The following is a 16,688-nucleotide window of genomic DNA, read 5'->3' as shown; positions in this document are numbered from 1 at the left end:
ATGAGTTGGCTCTCTGTGGAGGTCATATCATAAAGGAGGACTCTGGCCTCTGCTTCAACAGTCCTTAAGCTTGTAGCTTTTTGTGATTCTCTTGCCTTCACCTCCCACATTCAATCTAAGAGCAGGTGCTGTTAGATTTGGGGTATATTTTAGAGGCAACATCATCTATTTCATCTACTATTTCCTCTACTATTTACCTAGTCCACCATGGCCTCTCAAAGTGGACTGTATTACAACAGTATGCTCCTCGGTCTCCCTGCTTCCATTTTTGCTACCCTGTAATGGACTCTACATAAAGAAGCCAAAGTGAATCTAAAAAAAAAAAGTAGATAATATCACATTCCAGCTGAAAACCCTGCAGTGGTTTCTCATTGCACTTACATAAAAATCAAGCTTCTTCCCAAACTAAAATGCAAAGAAAAAAAAATCAGGCTCCTTAAAGTGGCCTACAAAGGCTTATGTGATCAGGTTTCCGCTTATTTCTCTGACTTCATCCCATTTGCTCATGGTGTCCCACTCTGTCCTTTCCAGTCCCCCTTATGGCTTGCTTTTCGAATGACTGAAGAACTGGCAACCTCCTCCATGCTAGTGTTTACTCAGATGTCACTGGTTAGAGACCTAGCTAGAAAAAACCCACCGTGGGGTACTCTGTCATATCACCTTTAGTTCTACTAATCCTTAACCCTTGTCATTATTAATCCTTAAACTGTGAGTACATAGAATAGTGCATGGCACACAGGAAGCACTTGAAAAACATCTGATGATTGATTGGATGGATGGAAGTATGGATGGTTAAACGACTTTACAATAGAGAATCCTCAACCATGTTTCTCTTCTCAGCTGCGCCCCAGTGCCAACGTGTATGATCTGGCCAAGAACTTCAACCTTGAGGTGTCCCTGTTTGAACGGCTAGTGAAAGTAAACATTCCCTTTGTCCGTCTGAATTACCAGGTGAGAAGCTGGGCCTCTGTCATTACCAAATGCACCGGAGAAAGCTCCTGGAAAGCCGCCAATTGCCAGCAAAAGAGGTCTCATATAGATAAAAATAATATAGTACTGAAATGACTCTGTCAACCTTATATTTTCTGTTTTAAAACACCACAAGAAGCCAGGCATGGTGGCTCACACCTGTAATCCCAGCACTTTGGCAGGCTGAGGTGGGTGGATCACCTGAGGTCGGGAGTTTGAGACCAACCTGATCAACATGGAGAAACCCTGTCTCTACTAAAAATATAAAATTAGCCAGGCATGGTGGCACATGTCTATAATCCCAGCTACTTAGGAGGCTGAGGCAGGAGGATTGCTTGAACCTAGGAGGGGGAGGTTGTGGTGAGCTGAGATTGCGCCATTGCACTGCAGACTGAGCAGTTACTTTTTTCAAATAATAATCTCTGTCTCTAGATTTTCTTTCTTTTTTTTTTTTTTTAAGAAAAGTAGAGGCCAGGTGCAGTGGTTCACACCTGTAGTCTCAGCATTTTGGGAGGCCAAGTTGGCGGATTACCTGAGGTCAAGAGTTAGAGACCAGCCTGGACAACATGGCAAAACCCCATCTCTACTAAAAATACAAAAAATTAGCCTGGTGTGGTGCCTCATGCCTGTAGTCCTAGATAGTTGGGAGGCTGGGGCAGGAGAATCGCTTGAACCCGGGAGGCAGAGGTTGCAGTGAGCTGAGATGGCGCCATTGCACTCCAGCCTTGGCGATACATCTCAAAAAAAAAAAAAAAAAAAGAAAGAAAAATAGAGACGAGATCTCACTATGTTGCCAGGCTGATCTCGAACTCCTGAGCTCAAGTGATACTCCCGTCTTGGCCTCCCAAAGTGATGGGATTAGAGATATGAACCGTCATGCCTGGCCTTCCCTAAATTTTCTAACAGCAACCTCATGTTTAAAGAAATTGTCCATGTGTCTTTTTGTGATTCCTCTTGCTTTCACCTCCCACATTCAATCTAAAAGCAGGTGCTATTAGATTTTCTAACGACATACATGTGTTGTTTCAGCACCGCATGCGCCCTGAAATTGCCCGCCTTTTGACCCCCCACATTTACCAGGATCTGGAGAATCATCCCTCTGTTCTTAAGTATGAGAAGATTAAGGTGAGTCTGTCTTACCCAATCTTTCTTGGATGGTTTCAGCAACCTAAAAAGGCTGTAATTTTTTCAAGATGAAAAAAACTTTTCAGCGGCTGAGCGCGGTGACTCATACCTGTAATCCCAACACTTTGGGAGGCCAAGGTGGGCAGATCACTTGAGGTCAGGAGTACAAGACCAGCCTAACCACCATGGTGAAACCCTGTCTCTAGTAAAATACAAAAATTAGCCAGGCGTGGTAGCAGGCACCTGTACTCCCAGCTACTCAGAAGGCTGAGGCAGAAGAATCACTTGAACCCGGGAGGTGGAGGTTGCAGTGAGCTGAGATTGTGCCACCGCTCTCCAGCCTGGGCAGCAGAGTGAGACTCCCTCTCAAAAAAAAAAAAAAAAAAAAGCGTTTCAGAAGGGAACAGAGCCAGCTTTTTAAAAGCTGGTTACTAGGATGAAATTGAAATGCGGACCTGCGTTTTTTAATCCCAACTCTGCCAGTTAGTAGCCATGTAATTCTGGCCATGCGCAGTGGCTCACACCTGTAATCCCAGCACTTTGGGAGGCCAAGGCAGGTGGATCACGACGTCAGAAGATTGAGACCATCCTGGCCAATATGGTGAAACCCCATCTCTACTAAAAATACAGAGGGGCATGGTGGCGGCACGTACCTGTAGTCCGAGCTACTTGGGAAGCTGAGGTGGGAGGCTTGCTTGAACCCAGGAGGTGGAGGTTGCAGTGGGCCAAGACTGCGCCATTACACTCCAGAATAAGTACCGTGAGTGAACCTTTTAACATGTCACTTCTTTTCCCTGTCAGGGGGTGTCTTCCAACCTTTTCTTTGTAGAACACAACTTTCCTGAACAGGAAATCCAAGAGGGCAAAAGCCATCAGAACCAGCACGAGGCTCACTTTGTGGTAGAGCTGTGCAAGTACTTCCTGTGCCAGGAATACCTGCCTTCCCAGATCACCATCCTCACTACCTATACTGGGCAGCTCTTTTGCCTGCGCAAGCTGATGCCTGCCAAGACATTTGCTGGCGTCAAGGTCCATGTTGTGGACAAATACCAAGGGGAAGAGAATGACATCATCCTCCTTTCACTAGTTCGAAGCAACCAAGAAGGCAAGGTGGGTTTTCTGCAGATATCCAACCGCATCTGTGTGGCCTTGTCCCGAGCCAAGAAGGGAATGTACTGCATTGGAAACATGCAAATGCTGGCCAAGGTGCCCCTGTGGAGCAAGATCATTCATACACTTCGAGAGAACAATCAAATAGGCCCCATGCTCCGGCTCTGCTGCCAGAACCACCCTGATACCCACACCTTAGTATCCAAAGCTTCTGACTTCCAAAAAGTACCCGAAGGAGGCTGCAGCCTGCCCTGCGAGTTCCGGCTGGGCTGTGGGCACGTCTGCACCCGTGCCTGCCACCCTTATGACTCTTCACACAAGGAGTTCCAGTGCATGAAGCCATGCCAGAAGGTTATCTGCCAGGACGGGCACCGGTGTCCCCTTGTTTGCTTCCAGGAGTGTCAGCCTTGTCAGGTAAAAGTGCCCAAAACCATTCCTCGGTGCGGCCATGAACAAATGGTCCCTTGTTCCGTGCCTGAGTCAGAATTCTGCTGCCAAGAGCCTTGCCCCAAGTTTCTGAGATGTGGGCACAGATGCAACCACCCATGTGGTGAGGACTGTATGCAGCTGTGTTCAGAAATGGTCACCGTGAAACTTAAGTGTGGGCATAGCCAACAGGTAAAATGTGGTTATGTGAAAGACCTCATGTGTGGTCTGCCAGTCGCCACCAAGTGCACCACCAAGTGTGGCACTATCTTGGACTGCGGGCATCCTTGCCCAGGCTCCTGCCACAGCTGCTTCGAAGGGCGTTTCCATGAACGCTGTCAGCAGCCCTGCAAGCGCCTGCTTATTTGCTCACACAAGTGCCAGGAACCGTGCATCGGTGAGTGCCCACCCTGCCAGCGGACCTGTCAGAACCGCTGTATCCACAGCCAGTGCAAAAAGAAATGTGGGGAGCTGTGCAGCCCCTGCGTGGAACCCTGTGTCTGGCGCTGCCAGCACTACCAGTGCACCAAACTCTGCTTTGAGCCCTGCAACCGACCCCCGTGCTGTGTGCCTTGTACTAAGCTGCTAGCTTGTGGCCACCCCTGCATTGGTCTCTGTGGGGAGCCATGCCCCAATAAATGCCGGATCTGCCACATGGATGAGGTCACCCAAATATTCTTTGGGTTTGAGGATGAGCCTGATGCCCGCTTTGTGCAGCTGGAAGACTGCAGCCACATCTTCGAGGTGCAAGCTCTAGACCGCTACATGAATGAACAAAAGAATGATGAAGTCGCCATCAAGTTGAAAGTCTGCCCTATCTGCCAGGTGCCCATCCGCAAAAACCTGAGATATGGAACTAGCATAAAACAGCGGCTAGAAGAGATTGAAATCATCAAGGAAAAGATCCAGGGCTCAGCAGGGGAGATAGCAACCAGCCAGGAACGGCTGAAGGCCCTGCTGGAGAGGAAGAGCCTCCTCCACCAGGTGCTTCCTAAAGACTTCCTGACGATAAAGGAGAAGCTAGCCCAGAAAAATCTGTCAGTGAAAGACTTGGTTCTGGTTGAGAATTACATCAGCTTCTATGACCACCTGGCCAGCCTGTGGGATTCCCTGAAAAAGATGGATGTCTTAGAACAGAAAAGAGTGAGGACTCGACTGGAGCAGGTCCATGAGTGGCTGGCCAAGAAGCGCTTGAGCTTCACTAGCCAGGAACTAAGTGACCTCCGAAGTGAAATCCAGAGGCTTACGTACCTGGTGAACCTGCTGACCTGCTACAAGATAACAGGGAAGAAGGTGAAAGAGAGCATAGCAGTAGAGGTCAATAGTGTCCAGAATATCCTTGAGAAAACATGTAAGTTCACCCAAGAGGATGAACAACTTGTGCAGGAGAAGATGGAAGCGCTGAAAGCCATCCTTCCCTGCTCTGGCCTGGGCATCTCAGAGGAAGAGCGAGTGCAGATTGTCACTGCCATAGGTTATCCTCGCGGTCACTGGTTCAAGTGCCGCAATGGCCATATCTATGTGATTGGTGATTGTGGGGGAGCCATGGAGAGGGGCACGTGTCCTGAGTGTAAGGAAGTGATTGGTGGCACAAATCACACTCTGGAAAGAAGCAACCAGCTCGCTTCTGAAATGGATGGAGCCCAGCATGCTGCCTGGTCTGACACGGCCAACAACCTGATGAACTTTGAGGAGATCCAGAGGATGATGTAGGAAGATGGTACACCGCTGCCTTTTGCCCTGGCCACTGGATGACTGGGGCCAACTCCCTTATGAAGGAACCGAAGTTAGTTTTTTATTATCATCCTTTCTAGTCTTTGCACCTATTTAAGGATCCACTTTTAGGGCTTGCCCGCATTTGTTTCTAGATTTACCCGTGCGCTAGAGTAAGCACTTTATCTCCAGGACTAAGAGCAAAGATCTCACCTCTTTTTTTCTCCTGCAGATTAGTGAACATATTCCCTTAAACCTGTTTGGGGCTTCCACCTAGGGCCAGCCACCTAGTGTTATCTCTGGCTCTCTACTTGGTCAGATGTGTCTTCTACAGTGTTCCCCAGGAACAGAGTATGAGCTCATTAACACTGACCGATTCTAATTGCTAGGCCCTAATTTGCAGACTAACTCTTATTATAATAAACAGAGACCCAGAGTTGCTTATGATTGCTTATCCCTCAAAGGAGCACAAGAACCCCTCTTGCCCTCCTTGGGCACCCTGTCTCTAGGAAATGGAGGCATGTGATAAGACGAAGACTTCTACTCACCCCAACCCAGTTACATAGTCACTGAGAGTGGGGAATATGTGACAGTCCACATCTGGGGGCTTATGCAGCAGGCCCAGGTCATTTCCTTTAACCTGCACTTTGGCATGGTGGAGGTTTCTTTACCTGCTCTCTGACAGGTTTGGTAGCACTGCTGGTTACCCTTAGGCCCTGAATGGGGCTAAACTCATATTCAGTACCAGCAGCATTTATCCCAAGTGTGATCCTTCATCCCAACACTCCCTCTTGCAGCTTTTGCCTGGGTAGGTCTAGCATGCCAGCGGCTTCTGCAGGCTCCAAACCCAGGCCAGAAGCCAGACCCAGGCCTGCTGCCTGCATCTGCATCCCTTCAGTCCAGTGTTCTTAGAACATTTAGGTATCTCAGGTCCTTTCTAAGTGTTTCTTTCCTATGTATGCATTTCCTTTTTTTTGTCTTTACTATGCACTTTAGCTTATAAAGCCAATTAAAACGATGATTGAGAAAATCAATGGTTCATGTGTATCCTCAACTTGAAGAACCTCAGATGGCCAAAGACAATGAAGACCGCGACAGGGGAGGCACTGTCTACAGTGAATCTGTGATTTTGTTTTTGTGATACAGGATTTTTATTTAGCTGGTGAATGAATCATTTTTATCCTCAGTTAAAAAAACATTTCTTCAACCTGTACAAAGGGGTATACTTGAAGTTTCCTTCTCCAGAAGGAAACCCTGTTCATTTCCTGAGTCCTCCCAGAGATAATTTACGCACATGCAATACATATCCCTTGGGGCCAGGCACGGTGGCTCTCATATCTGTAATCCCAGCACTTTGGGAGGCTGCAGTGGGCAGATCTCCTGAGCCCAGGAGTTCAAGACCAGCCTGGGCACCATGGCAAAACCCCATCTCCACAAAAAAATACAAAAATTAGCCAGGTGTGGTTGCTCACACCTATAGTCCTAGCTACTCCAAAGGCTGAGGTGGGAGGATCACCTGAGCCTGGGGAGGTTGAGGTTACGGTGAGCAGTGATCAGGGCTCTCCAGCCTGGGCAAGTGAGACCCTGCTTCAAAATAAAAAGTACACAGTTCCATACTTGGCTTTTCTAGCCTAATGACCTTTCTATAAAACATATTAAGAACAGTAAGTCTGAACTAGACTCCATCACACAGTTGTGCCATCATTTTCTGAATTGGACCCTCTGTTGGTGACTTTACATGCACCCTGAATGAATAGCTTTGAACATACTCTTTAGCATCTAGGGTATTAACTTACCTTTTTTTTTTTTTTTTTTTTTTAGACGGAGTTTCGCTCTTGTTACCCAGGCTGGAGTGCAATGGCGCGATCTCGGCTCACCGCAACCTCCGCCTCCTGGGTTCAGGCAATTCTCCTGCCTCAGCCTCCTGAGTAGCTGGGATTATAGGCACACACCACCATGCCCAGCTAATTTTTTGTATTTTTTAGTAGAGACGGGGTTTCACCATGTTGACCAGGTTGGTCTCAATCTCTTGACCTCGTGATCCACCCGCCTCGGCCTCCCAAAGTGCTGGGATTACAGGCTTGAGCCACCGCGCCCGGCCGATAACTTACCATTTTTAAGCTGGGGGTGGGGCAGTAAGTACTCCCTGAAACTCTAACAAACTATACACACTTTTCCCAGGTGGGCCCCACAGCCTTCATCTCATTCTGAGTCAGAAAAGGAGGAGAACCAACATTCAACTAGGCACAGTGGCTCATGCCTATAATTCCAGCACTTTGGAAGGCTAAGGTGGGTGGATCACCTGAGGTCAGGAGTTCAAGACCAACCTGGCCAACATGGTAAAACCATGTTTCTACTAAAAATACAAAAATTAGTCAGGTGTGGTAGCAGGTGCCTGTAACCATAGCTATTTGGGAGGCTGAGGCAGGAGAATCACTTGAACCTGGGAGGCAGAGGTTGCAGTGAGCCAATACTGCATCATTGTACTCCAGCCTGGGCACAAGGGACTCTGGTTTTTGCAGCAAGTAACTAACTGACGGAGTCAAGGCTCCTTCTGTCCTTTTGGGGCTTCTGTTTCTCCAGCAGCATTTCCACAGTAGAGCAGGAAGAGGTGGGGTGTGGGTTCAAGTAGATGTTAGCTGAAAACCTGAATTCCCAGCTGTGCAACTCTGGAAAGTTAGTCTTCCTAAGCCTCCGTTTCTTTTTTTTTTTCTTTTTTTTTTTTTTTTTTGAGACGGAGTTTCGCTCTTGTTACCCAGGCTGGAGTGCAATGGCGCGATCTTGGCTCACCGCAACCTCCGCCTCCTGGGTTCAGGCAATTCTCCTGCCTCAGCCTCCTGAGTAGCTGGGATTACAGGCACGTGCCACCATGCCCGGCTAATTTTTTGTATTTTTAGTAGAGACGGGGTTTCACCATGTTGACCAGGATGGTCTCGATCTCTTGACCTCGTGATCCACCCGCCTCGGCCTCGCAAAGTGCTGGGATTACAGGCTTGAGCCACCGCACCCGGCAAGCCTCCGTTTCTTTACTGGAAAAATGGGGATATCACTGCCTGCCTCACAAGAGTGCAGTGAGTTGTCTGGATTCTATTCAGCATACAAAATACCTGGTGCATGGTTCGCATTCATGCTAAAGTTCTCTTGTTGATGTTTTAGAACTAAGAGCTATCATTTAGCTAACTTCTTGAGCTATCATTTAGCTCTCAGTTCTAGAATATCAACAGAAGATAAACTTAAAAGAGACAGGAGAGACAGGGTCTCACTATATTCCCCAGGCTAGAGGAGAACAACTAACAAGAGTGTCCTCATTCCCCACCCAGTTCCTCTATAGGCATAAAGATTCTGCATTCCAACTGTATGTGGCAACCTAGTAGACTGTGGGCACAGGAAGAGATAGTAATAAGATAGTCACTCAGATTAGTTTCTCTTCCTCCCAAAAATACCTCCATTTAGTATAGTCATTATATGAAAGCTAATCAGCAAGAAGGGGCATTGACAGACGTGCTTAGGAAAAGAGCTACATACCACCACCACCCAAACTTTTTTTTTTAATGCACAAATGACAGGCTTAATTTTTTTTTTTTTTTTAAACAAATGGAGAAAAGACAGACCAGCCAGGATAACTTCCCACAGGGAAAGGATTTAAGGGCTGCCCCCGTGAATTTCTTCAGGTCACAACAGCTACTTCCTCCTCTTGTATCTGTAAGAAAATCAGAGTTAAGACCAGAATGAGGATGGAGAAGCTCCTTTTCCATGAAAGGTTTTTATCTCTAATCCCAAACAGCCATAACCTGTGGCCCTCCAAAACAGCGAGCATCACCTGGATTTAGATTTAAAGTTTCCTCCTCGTCTCTGGTGGGGCAAGCCCAACTGTTTCCTTTCTTCAAAGGAAGGGCTGTGAAAAAGAAGATGAGATGCTGAAATGAGCAAGCTGTTGAACAAATCAGTGTTGTCTCACCCCCACCCTACCCAGCTCCTACATGAAGCAGTGGCATCTCTGGGATGCATTATTTTCAGGGCCCAAGTTCTAAGCCTTTATGTGTTTCCACCTGACAACATGTGTTTTTGGAATTCAGGGCCCAACTTTAAAATGAGGTTGGAAGAGGCCCTTTTTTTTTTTTTTTGAGACGGAGTTTCACTCTTGTTACCCAGGCTGGAGTGCAATGGTGCAATCTCGGCTCACCACAACCTCCACCTCCTGGGTTCAAGCAATTCTCCTGTCTCAGCCTCCTGAGTAGCTGGGATTACAGGCATGAGCCACCATGTCCAGCCAATTTTTGTATTTTTAGTAGAGACGGGGTTTCACCATGTTGACCAGGATGGTCTCGATCTCTTGACCTCGTGATCCACCCGCCTCAGCCTCCCAAAAGTGTTGGGATTACAGGCATGAGCCACCGCGCCCGGCCGAAAGAGGCCCTTCTTATGTATATACAACCTCTTGGGAAGATTAGTCTGCCCCTACCCCAACCCTAGGCTGGGGAAAGTGGCATGGGACAACATATTCCTGAGAGCAAGCCAGAATTCTGTTTGGGGTTCTGTAGGATGGAACTTGAGATGAAAGAGTTATCACTCCCCTGAAGGAAAGCTCCATTTCTGAACCCAGCAATGTACTATTTCACCTCAAAGGCAGGAACAGTGCTAGCTTAACACCCCTCTCCTGTTCTCACCTTGGGATCCTCAGGTGGCCTTGAGAGGGGTGGGGTGGTCGAGAACAGACAGGTACCCTTGAATTTACATATTATAAAGCTATAGGTATATAAGAACTGGGAATAGGGAAGGAGGGAGAAGACTCATAGTTTCCATTAGAATACCAAGGGCTCCCTGATGACTTGAAATCCTACCCAGCTCGATACTGTTTCAGGGCCTTCTTGCTTGTGTTGGTGAGTTCTTCATCAAATACAGATTTCTTCCCCTGCTTTTGCTTCTTGGCTGTGCAGAGAGAAGGGGTTAGATATGGTTCTCTTTGGCCCAAGCTCCTAAATCCCCTTAAGTTCAGTGGATGCCCTGGCATCCAAAGACTATCTTCATTCTATCCTCAACAGCTCCTCCGAGCAGCAGTTGGTAAGGACTTAGGCTCCAGAGTCAGAAAAGCTGGTGTTCAAATCCTAGTCCTCACCACCCAGAGGGTCACTACACTCCTTAGACCAATGAAGGGATAGCTGTACACATTCGTACATACTAATTACCCAAATAATGTGGGCTGTTGTCATCATCCCTCAAATTTTCTCCCCAAAGCACAGGTTTCAGGGAAAATCTCCCTACAAGCTCCTTTGGGCTCCCCATCCACCTACCAGGGCCTCTCACTGGCTCCTCCTCGGGCATTGCTCGGGCCCGCTTGGCTCTGCGATTCCTCTTGGCTACCCGTTCAGCAAACATCTGCGCCTTGAGGATTTCAAACTGGGACCTTTCCTCTGCCTGGGGGAAATGGGGAGGAGTGAGTGTGGAACACACCAGGCTACTCTGACTCCCCCCACTGAGTGGACCCAAACTCCAAAAGGGAGGCCACTCACTGTCATCTCCCCCTTTTTTTTGGCATCCTTCATAAACTTCTTCCTTTTCTTCTTTCCTCTTAAGGCCAAGTCAAATTCCTGCAGAGCTTTGGCAACTGGGATGAGAAGAAAACGTAAGATTTCAGGGATGATTTTATCTTTTTTTAAGCTTACAATAGGTGCTCATATTTTAAATTGGTACATAACAGCTTAAAATGAAAAGCAGCAAGCACTTCTTGGCCAGGCAAGCTGGCTCAGGTCTGTAATTCCAGCACTTTGGGAGGCCAAGGAGGGTGGATTACCTGAGGTCAGGAGTTCAGGACCAGCCTGGTCTGAAACCCTGTCTCTACTAAAAATACAAAAATTAGCCAGGCGTAGTTGTGCACCTGTAATCCCAGCTACTTGGGAGGTTGAAATGAGAGACTTGCATGAACCTGGGAGGCGGAGGCTTGAACCTGGGAGTAGTGAGCTGAGATCGCACTACTGTACTCCAGCCTGGGCAACAGAATGAGTGAGAGCCCATCTCAAAAAAAAAGAAAAACAGCAAGCACTTCATGCTTTTTTGACTATTTCTCAATTAATCCATTTAAGACACTCATTACAAATCTGCTGCTATGAAAGATGAAGATTTAGGTAACTTATACTACTTTACCCACCAATACAGTTTTAACTATTTCTATCAGAAATTTAACATATATACACCCGTATTTTGTCCCATCAAATATAAATAGTATTTCTAAAACTGCTGGTATACCTTCTAGGAGGGTAATTTTGCAACCTCTAACAAAACCAGAAATACAAATATACTCTAACCCACTATTCCACTTTTAGGAATGAATCCTGCAAGCCAAATATATACTTACTTAATTGTAAAAGGGCATATGTACAAGGTTATTCACTAGATGCCTTGTTTGTATGACAAATGATTGTTTTGGGGTTTTTTAAAATTTGTTGGTTTGTTTGGAGATAGGGGTCTCACTGCTGCCCAGGCTACTATAGTGCAGTGGCAGAATCTCAGCTCACTGCAACCTTGACCTCCCCAGGCTCAGGTGATCCTCCTACCTCAGCCTCTCAAGTAGTTGGACTATAGGCATGTACCATCATGTCCGGCTAATGTGTTGATTTTTAGTAGAGACAGGGTTTCACCATGTTGCCCAGGCTGGATGGCAAACAACTGTAAACAACCTCAATATCCCTCAACAGGGGATTAGTTAAATAAATGATGATCGGCTGGGCGCTGTGGCTCACACCTGTAATCTCAACACTTTGAGAGGCTAAGGTAGGCAGATCACAAGGTCAGGAGATCGAAACCATCCTGGCTAACACGGTGAAACTCTGTCTCTACTAAAAATACAAAAAATTACCTGGGCATGGTAGCACACACCTGTAGTCCCAGCCAGTTGGGAGGCTGAGGCAGAATCGCATGAACCTGGGAGGCAGAGGTTGCAGTGAACCAAGATCACGCCACTGCACTCCAGCCTGAGTGACAGAGCAAGACTCCATCTCAAAAACAAAATCAACTCATGATGGAAGAACATGAAGCCATTAAAAAAATTAAAAGGGCAGCCATATATGGGCCTATATAAAACAGATCTTCAAAATTAAGTGAAAAAGTCAAGGCACAGAATAATGTGCACTAATAAATGTTTTGGGTCTTTTTTAAAGAGAGATGGAGAGGAAATCTATATTATTTCCTAACCTTTAAAAAGAATGTTTTACTATAGTTTTATATATAAACTATAGTCAAGTTTTGTTATCTGTGTGTGTGTGTGTGTGTGTGTGTATGTGTATACACATACACACACACACACACACACACACACAGAGATAACAAAACTTGACATTTTACCCAATCCTAAGTATACAATTCAGTGGCATTACTTAAATTCACAACATTGTACAACAATCACCACTGTTTCCAAAACTCCTAACAAGGAGGCTACTCACCGTCATCATCCCAAACAGAAGCTCTGCAGCCACTAATAACTTCTTCTTCCCCTCCTTCGCCTGGCCCTAAGTAATCTGTAATCTCCTTCTGTCTCTGTGGAATCTGCCCAGCAAGGTATCTCACGTAAGTGGAATCCAACAATACCTGTCCCTTTGTGTCTGGATTATTTCACTTAGCTTAATATTTTCAAGGTTCATTCTTATAGCATTTATCAGAACTTCGTGGCTAAATAATATTCCATTGTGTGTGTATACACCTCCACCCCCAATTTTGTTTATCCATTCACCTATTGACGGACATAGTTTGTTTCCACCTTTTTACCATTATGAACTGTACTTCAAAGAACACTGGCATCTAAAGTGTCTGTTTGAGTCCCTGTTAGCAGTCCTTTATAGCAGCAGTCCCCAACCCCCAGACTGCATACAAGTACCAGTCCATGGCCTATTAGGAACCAGGTTGCACAGTAGGAGGTGAGCGGCAGATGAGGAAGCATTACCACCTGCGCTCCTCCTCCTGTGAGATCAGCAGCAACATTAGATTCTCATAGGAGCACAAACCCTACTGTGAAGTGTGCGTGCGAGGATCTAGGGTGTGCAATCCTTATGAGAACGTAATGTACCCCCGACAGCCTGAATCTGGAAAAGTTGTCTTCCACAATACTGGCCCCTGGTGCCAAAGAGGTCGGAGACCCCTGCTTTACAGTATAGAACTAGGAATGGAACTGCTGAGTCCTATGGGATAATTCTGTGTTTAGATTTTCTGCAGAACCTCCCTGACTTACTTTTCTCCTTTTTCCTCTCTTCTTTGGTCTGGAACCAGCTCCTCTCAGGCTCTTGAACCACTGCCTCCTTCCCCTTTTCCAGGAGCCGCTTTGCTGTATTGATCTGTAGTGATAACAAAAGGATGCCTGCCATGAAACCTGTGTCTACTAACACAGGAAGCCACCGCCTGCAAATGCCTGGGGCTCTGATGAGAGAAACATTTCAGAAGGGCAGCACCAGCAGGGATGTGGTGGCACCTTGTTTATTGAGCAGCCTTGTGAACAAGATCCCGCCTCACAGCCTCACCTGAGCTTCTGATTGCTGCATCTCTTTTTCCTCCGCCTCTAGCTGCAGAACTGCATACACGTCTTTCTCCATTTTCTCAATCTTGTCCCGGAATTTGAGGACAACATCTCAAAGGGAGAAAATTAAAAGGATTTAAAAATAAGGGTAGGCTGGGCATGGTGGCTCACACCTGTAATCCCGGCACTCTGAGAGATTGAGGTGGGAGGATTGCTTGAGCCCAGGAGTTTGAGGCCAGCCTAAGCAACATGGCCAGACTCTGTCTCTACAAGAAAAAAAGGCCAGCACGGTGGCTCACACCTGTAATCCCAACACTTTGGGAGGCCGAGGCAGGTGGATCACCAGAGGTCAGGAGTTTGAGACCAGCCTAGCCAACATGGTGAAACCCCATCTCTACTAAAAATACAAAAATCAGCCAGGTGTGGTGGCACATGCCTATAATCCCAGCTACTTGGGAGGCTGAAGCAGGAGAACTGCTTGAACCCAGGAGGTGAAGGTTGCAGTGAGCCAAAATGGCACCACTGCACTCCAGCCCAGACACCATCTCAAAATACACCTAAATGCTATCAGTGGTGATACATTTTTTGCTTTTTAAATTTACATTTCCAACAATAAATATGTACTTTTTATTTCATTTTTTAGAGATAGGGTCTTACACTTTTGACCAAGCTGGAGTGCAGTGGTGCAATCATAACTCACTGCAGCTTCAACCTCCTGGATGTATGTGATCCTCCTGCCTCAGCCTCCTGAACAGCTGGGACTACAGGTGCATACCACCGTGCCCAGCTAATTTTTTTTTTTTTTTTTTTTTTTTTTTGAGACGGAGTTTCGCTCTTGTTACCCAGGCTGGAGTGCAATGGCGCGATCTCGGCTCACCGCAACCTCCGCCTCCTGGGCTCAGGCAATTCTCCTGCCTCAGCCTCCTGAGTAGCTGGGATTACAGGCACGCGCCACCATGCCCAGCTAATTTTTTTTGGTATTTTTAGTAGAGACGGGGTTTCACCATGTTGACCAGGATGGTCTCGATCTCTCGACCTTGTGATCCACCCGCCTCGGCCTCCCAAAGTGCTGGGATTACAGGCTTGAGCCACCGCGCACGGCCTAATTTTTTCTTTTTAGAGACAGGCGTCTCACTATATTGCTCAGGTTGGTCTCGAACTCTTGGCCTCAAGCAGTCCTCCTGCCTTGGCCTCCCAAAGTGCTGGGTTATAGGCAAGAGCTACCATGCCCAGGCTAAATATGTAATATTTTATAACTTTAAAAATTTTTAAGCCGGGCGCGGTGGCTCAAGCCTGTAATCCCAGCACTTTGGGAGGCTGAGGCGGGTGGATCACGAGGTCGAGAGATCGAGACCATCCTGGTCAACATGGTGAAACCCCGTCTCTACTAAAGATACAAAAAATTAGCTGGGCATGGTGGCACGTGCCTGTAATCCCAGCTACTCAGGAGGCTGAGGCAGGAGAATTGCCTGAGCCCAGGAGGCGGAGGTTGCGGTGAGCCGAGATCGCGCCATTGCACTCCAGCCTGGGTAACAAGAGCGAAACTCCGTCTCAAAAAAAAAAAAAACAAAAACAAAAAAAACAAAGAAAACAAATAACTTTAAAAATTTTTAACACTGGGTATGGTGGCTCATTACTGTAATCCCAGCACTTTGGGAGGCAGAGGTGGGTGGATTGCTCAAGCCTAGGAATTCAAGAGCAAAACAAAACAAAACAAAATACTTTAAAGAGGTCGTGCTTTATAGGACCCCTACAGATCAGAAGAACAAAATCAATGAAAGGACCCAAAAGGAATGAGTACTGATCTCTGACATCCTCCCACTAATAGTAAGGGGAGGAGGAGGTTATTGAGAATTGTGCCCCAAGCAACCTTCTCTTCCCAATTTTCCATCTAAGTGGGGTACTGTGTTTACAGTTCTGTCATTATTCCCTTCTACACACAGGAGGCAAGCTCAGAGAGGTGAGGCCAAACCTGCATACGGTCACTCCGCAAGGAAGCAGCAGGGCTGGAATTCAAATCTGGCTGTGAACTGTAAGCACCCGCTCTCAGCCGTCATATTCTCTGCCCTTGCCCCGCCCACTGGAACCATTCTGCACTGCCACAGCGGTGCCTGCTCACCTTGGGGAAGTATCCTAGCCTTCACAGGGGCCTTGGCAGCTTTTACAATCTCCTTCAGCATCTTCCGCTCATCTTCTCCCACCAGAGAGACTGAGCGCCCAGCCCTGCCGGCACGCGCTGTTCGCCCCACCCGGTGGACATAATGTTTGATGGTATTAGGCATTGTGAAGTTGATTACCTAGAATGTCAAAAATGAACATCAGTCAGGTCTGGCTGGAGAAGAGGGATGCGAAGAGGCAAAAAGACTTCCACCAAAAAAGTCTAAGGAAGATAGGGTCTGCTCACCGTTTTGACCCCCTCAATGTCAAGTCCACGGGCTGCCACATCAGTGGCCACAAGGATGTCAATCTGTTCATCCTTAAAGCGCCTAGAAACAGTCACAAACAGCTGTTCATCCAGACACCTCCCCCAGTAATGCTCCACAAGACCCTGAGCCAGCAGAGGACAGAACAGGGCATTAAAATGGGGATACATTCTAAATGTGAGCACATGGGATATTTACACCCACTCTTCAACAACCAATTATGCAGAGCAAACACAGTTCTGTCTGCTAACAGCATGGAAAAAATGTCTCAGTTTAAATCAGGCTATCTTTAACAAACTCCTTTCAGCACTCCTCTGATGAACAAGGATAGGTGGAGAGTTCTAAAGGGTTCCTCCTTGCCAACCACCCTGATGCCATTCTCTGAGGATTAAACAAGAAATCACATGGAAAGCACACAGCAC

The 16,688-nt window shown here is 46.9% G+C and overlaps 2 protein-coding genes across 3 annotated transcripts in view; one reads left to right on the top strand and one right to left on the bottom strand.

Annotated features, from left to right (window-relative positions):
- The window catches only part of ZNFX1 (zinc finger NFX1-type containing 1), a 31,158-nt gene extending 22,211 nt beyond the window's left edge, over positions 1-8,947 (top strand). Inside the window, exons 12-14 of the mRNA XM_003932557.4 lie at positions 841-951; positions 1,999-2,094; positions 2,896-8,947. Of these exons, the coding sequence (XP_003932606.3) occupies positions 841-951; positions 1,999-2,094; positions 2,896-5,343 (2,655 nt within the window). The 3' untranslated portion in view covers positions 5,344-8,947. The remainder of the gene's footprint in view (positions 1-840; positions 952-1,998; positions 2,095-2,895) is intronic.
- Positions 8,872-16,688, bottom strand: part of DDX27 (DEAD-box helicase 27) — a 24,385-nt gene continuing 16,568 nt past the window's right edge. For both annotated transcript variants that reach the window (XM_003932556.4, XM_039479235.2), the window contains 9 exons: positions 16,248-16,329; positions 15,963-16,140; positions 13,848-13,954; positions 13,562-13,664; positions 10,854-10,948; positions 10,635-10,758; positions 10,185-10,272; positions 9,164-9,238; positions 8,872-9,043 (listed from right to left, as the gene is read on the bottom strand). In XM_003932556.4, coding sequence (XP_003932605.3) covers positions 9,025-9,043; positions 9,164-9,238; positions 10,185-10,272; positions 10,635-10,758; positions 10,854-10,948; positions 13,562-13,664; positions 13,848-13,954; positions 15,963-16,140; positions 16,248-16,329 — 871 coding nt within the window. In that variant the 3' untranslated portion in view covers positions 8,872-9,024. The remainder of the gene's footprint in view (positions 9,044-9,163; positions 9,239-10,184; positions 10,273-10,634; positions 10,759-10,853; positions 10,949-13,561; positions 13,665-13,847; positions 13,955-15,962; positions 16,141-16,247; positions 16,330-16,688) is intronic.

Source organism: Saimiri boliviensis, chromosome 9, assembly GCF_048565385.1.
Source record: "Saimiri boliviensis isolate mSaiBol1 chromosome 9, mSaiBol1.pri, whole genome shotgun sequence".
Taxonomy (NCBI): Eukaryota; Metazoa; Chordata; class Mammalia; order Primates; family Cebidae; genus Saimiri; species Saimiri boliviensis.
The sequence above is the reverse complement of the archived record's forward strand: the minus strand, read 5'-3'. Positions and strand labels throughout refer to the sequence as shown.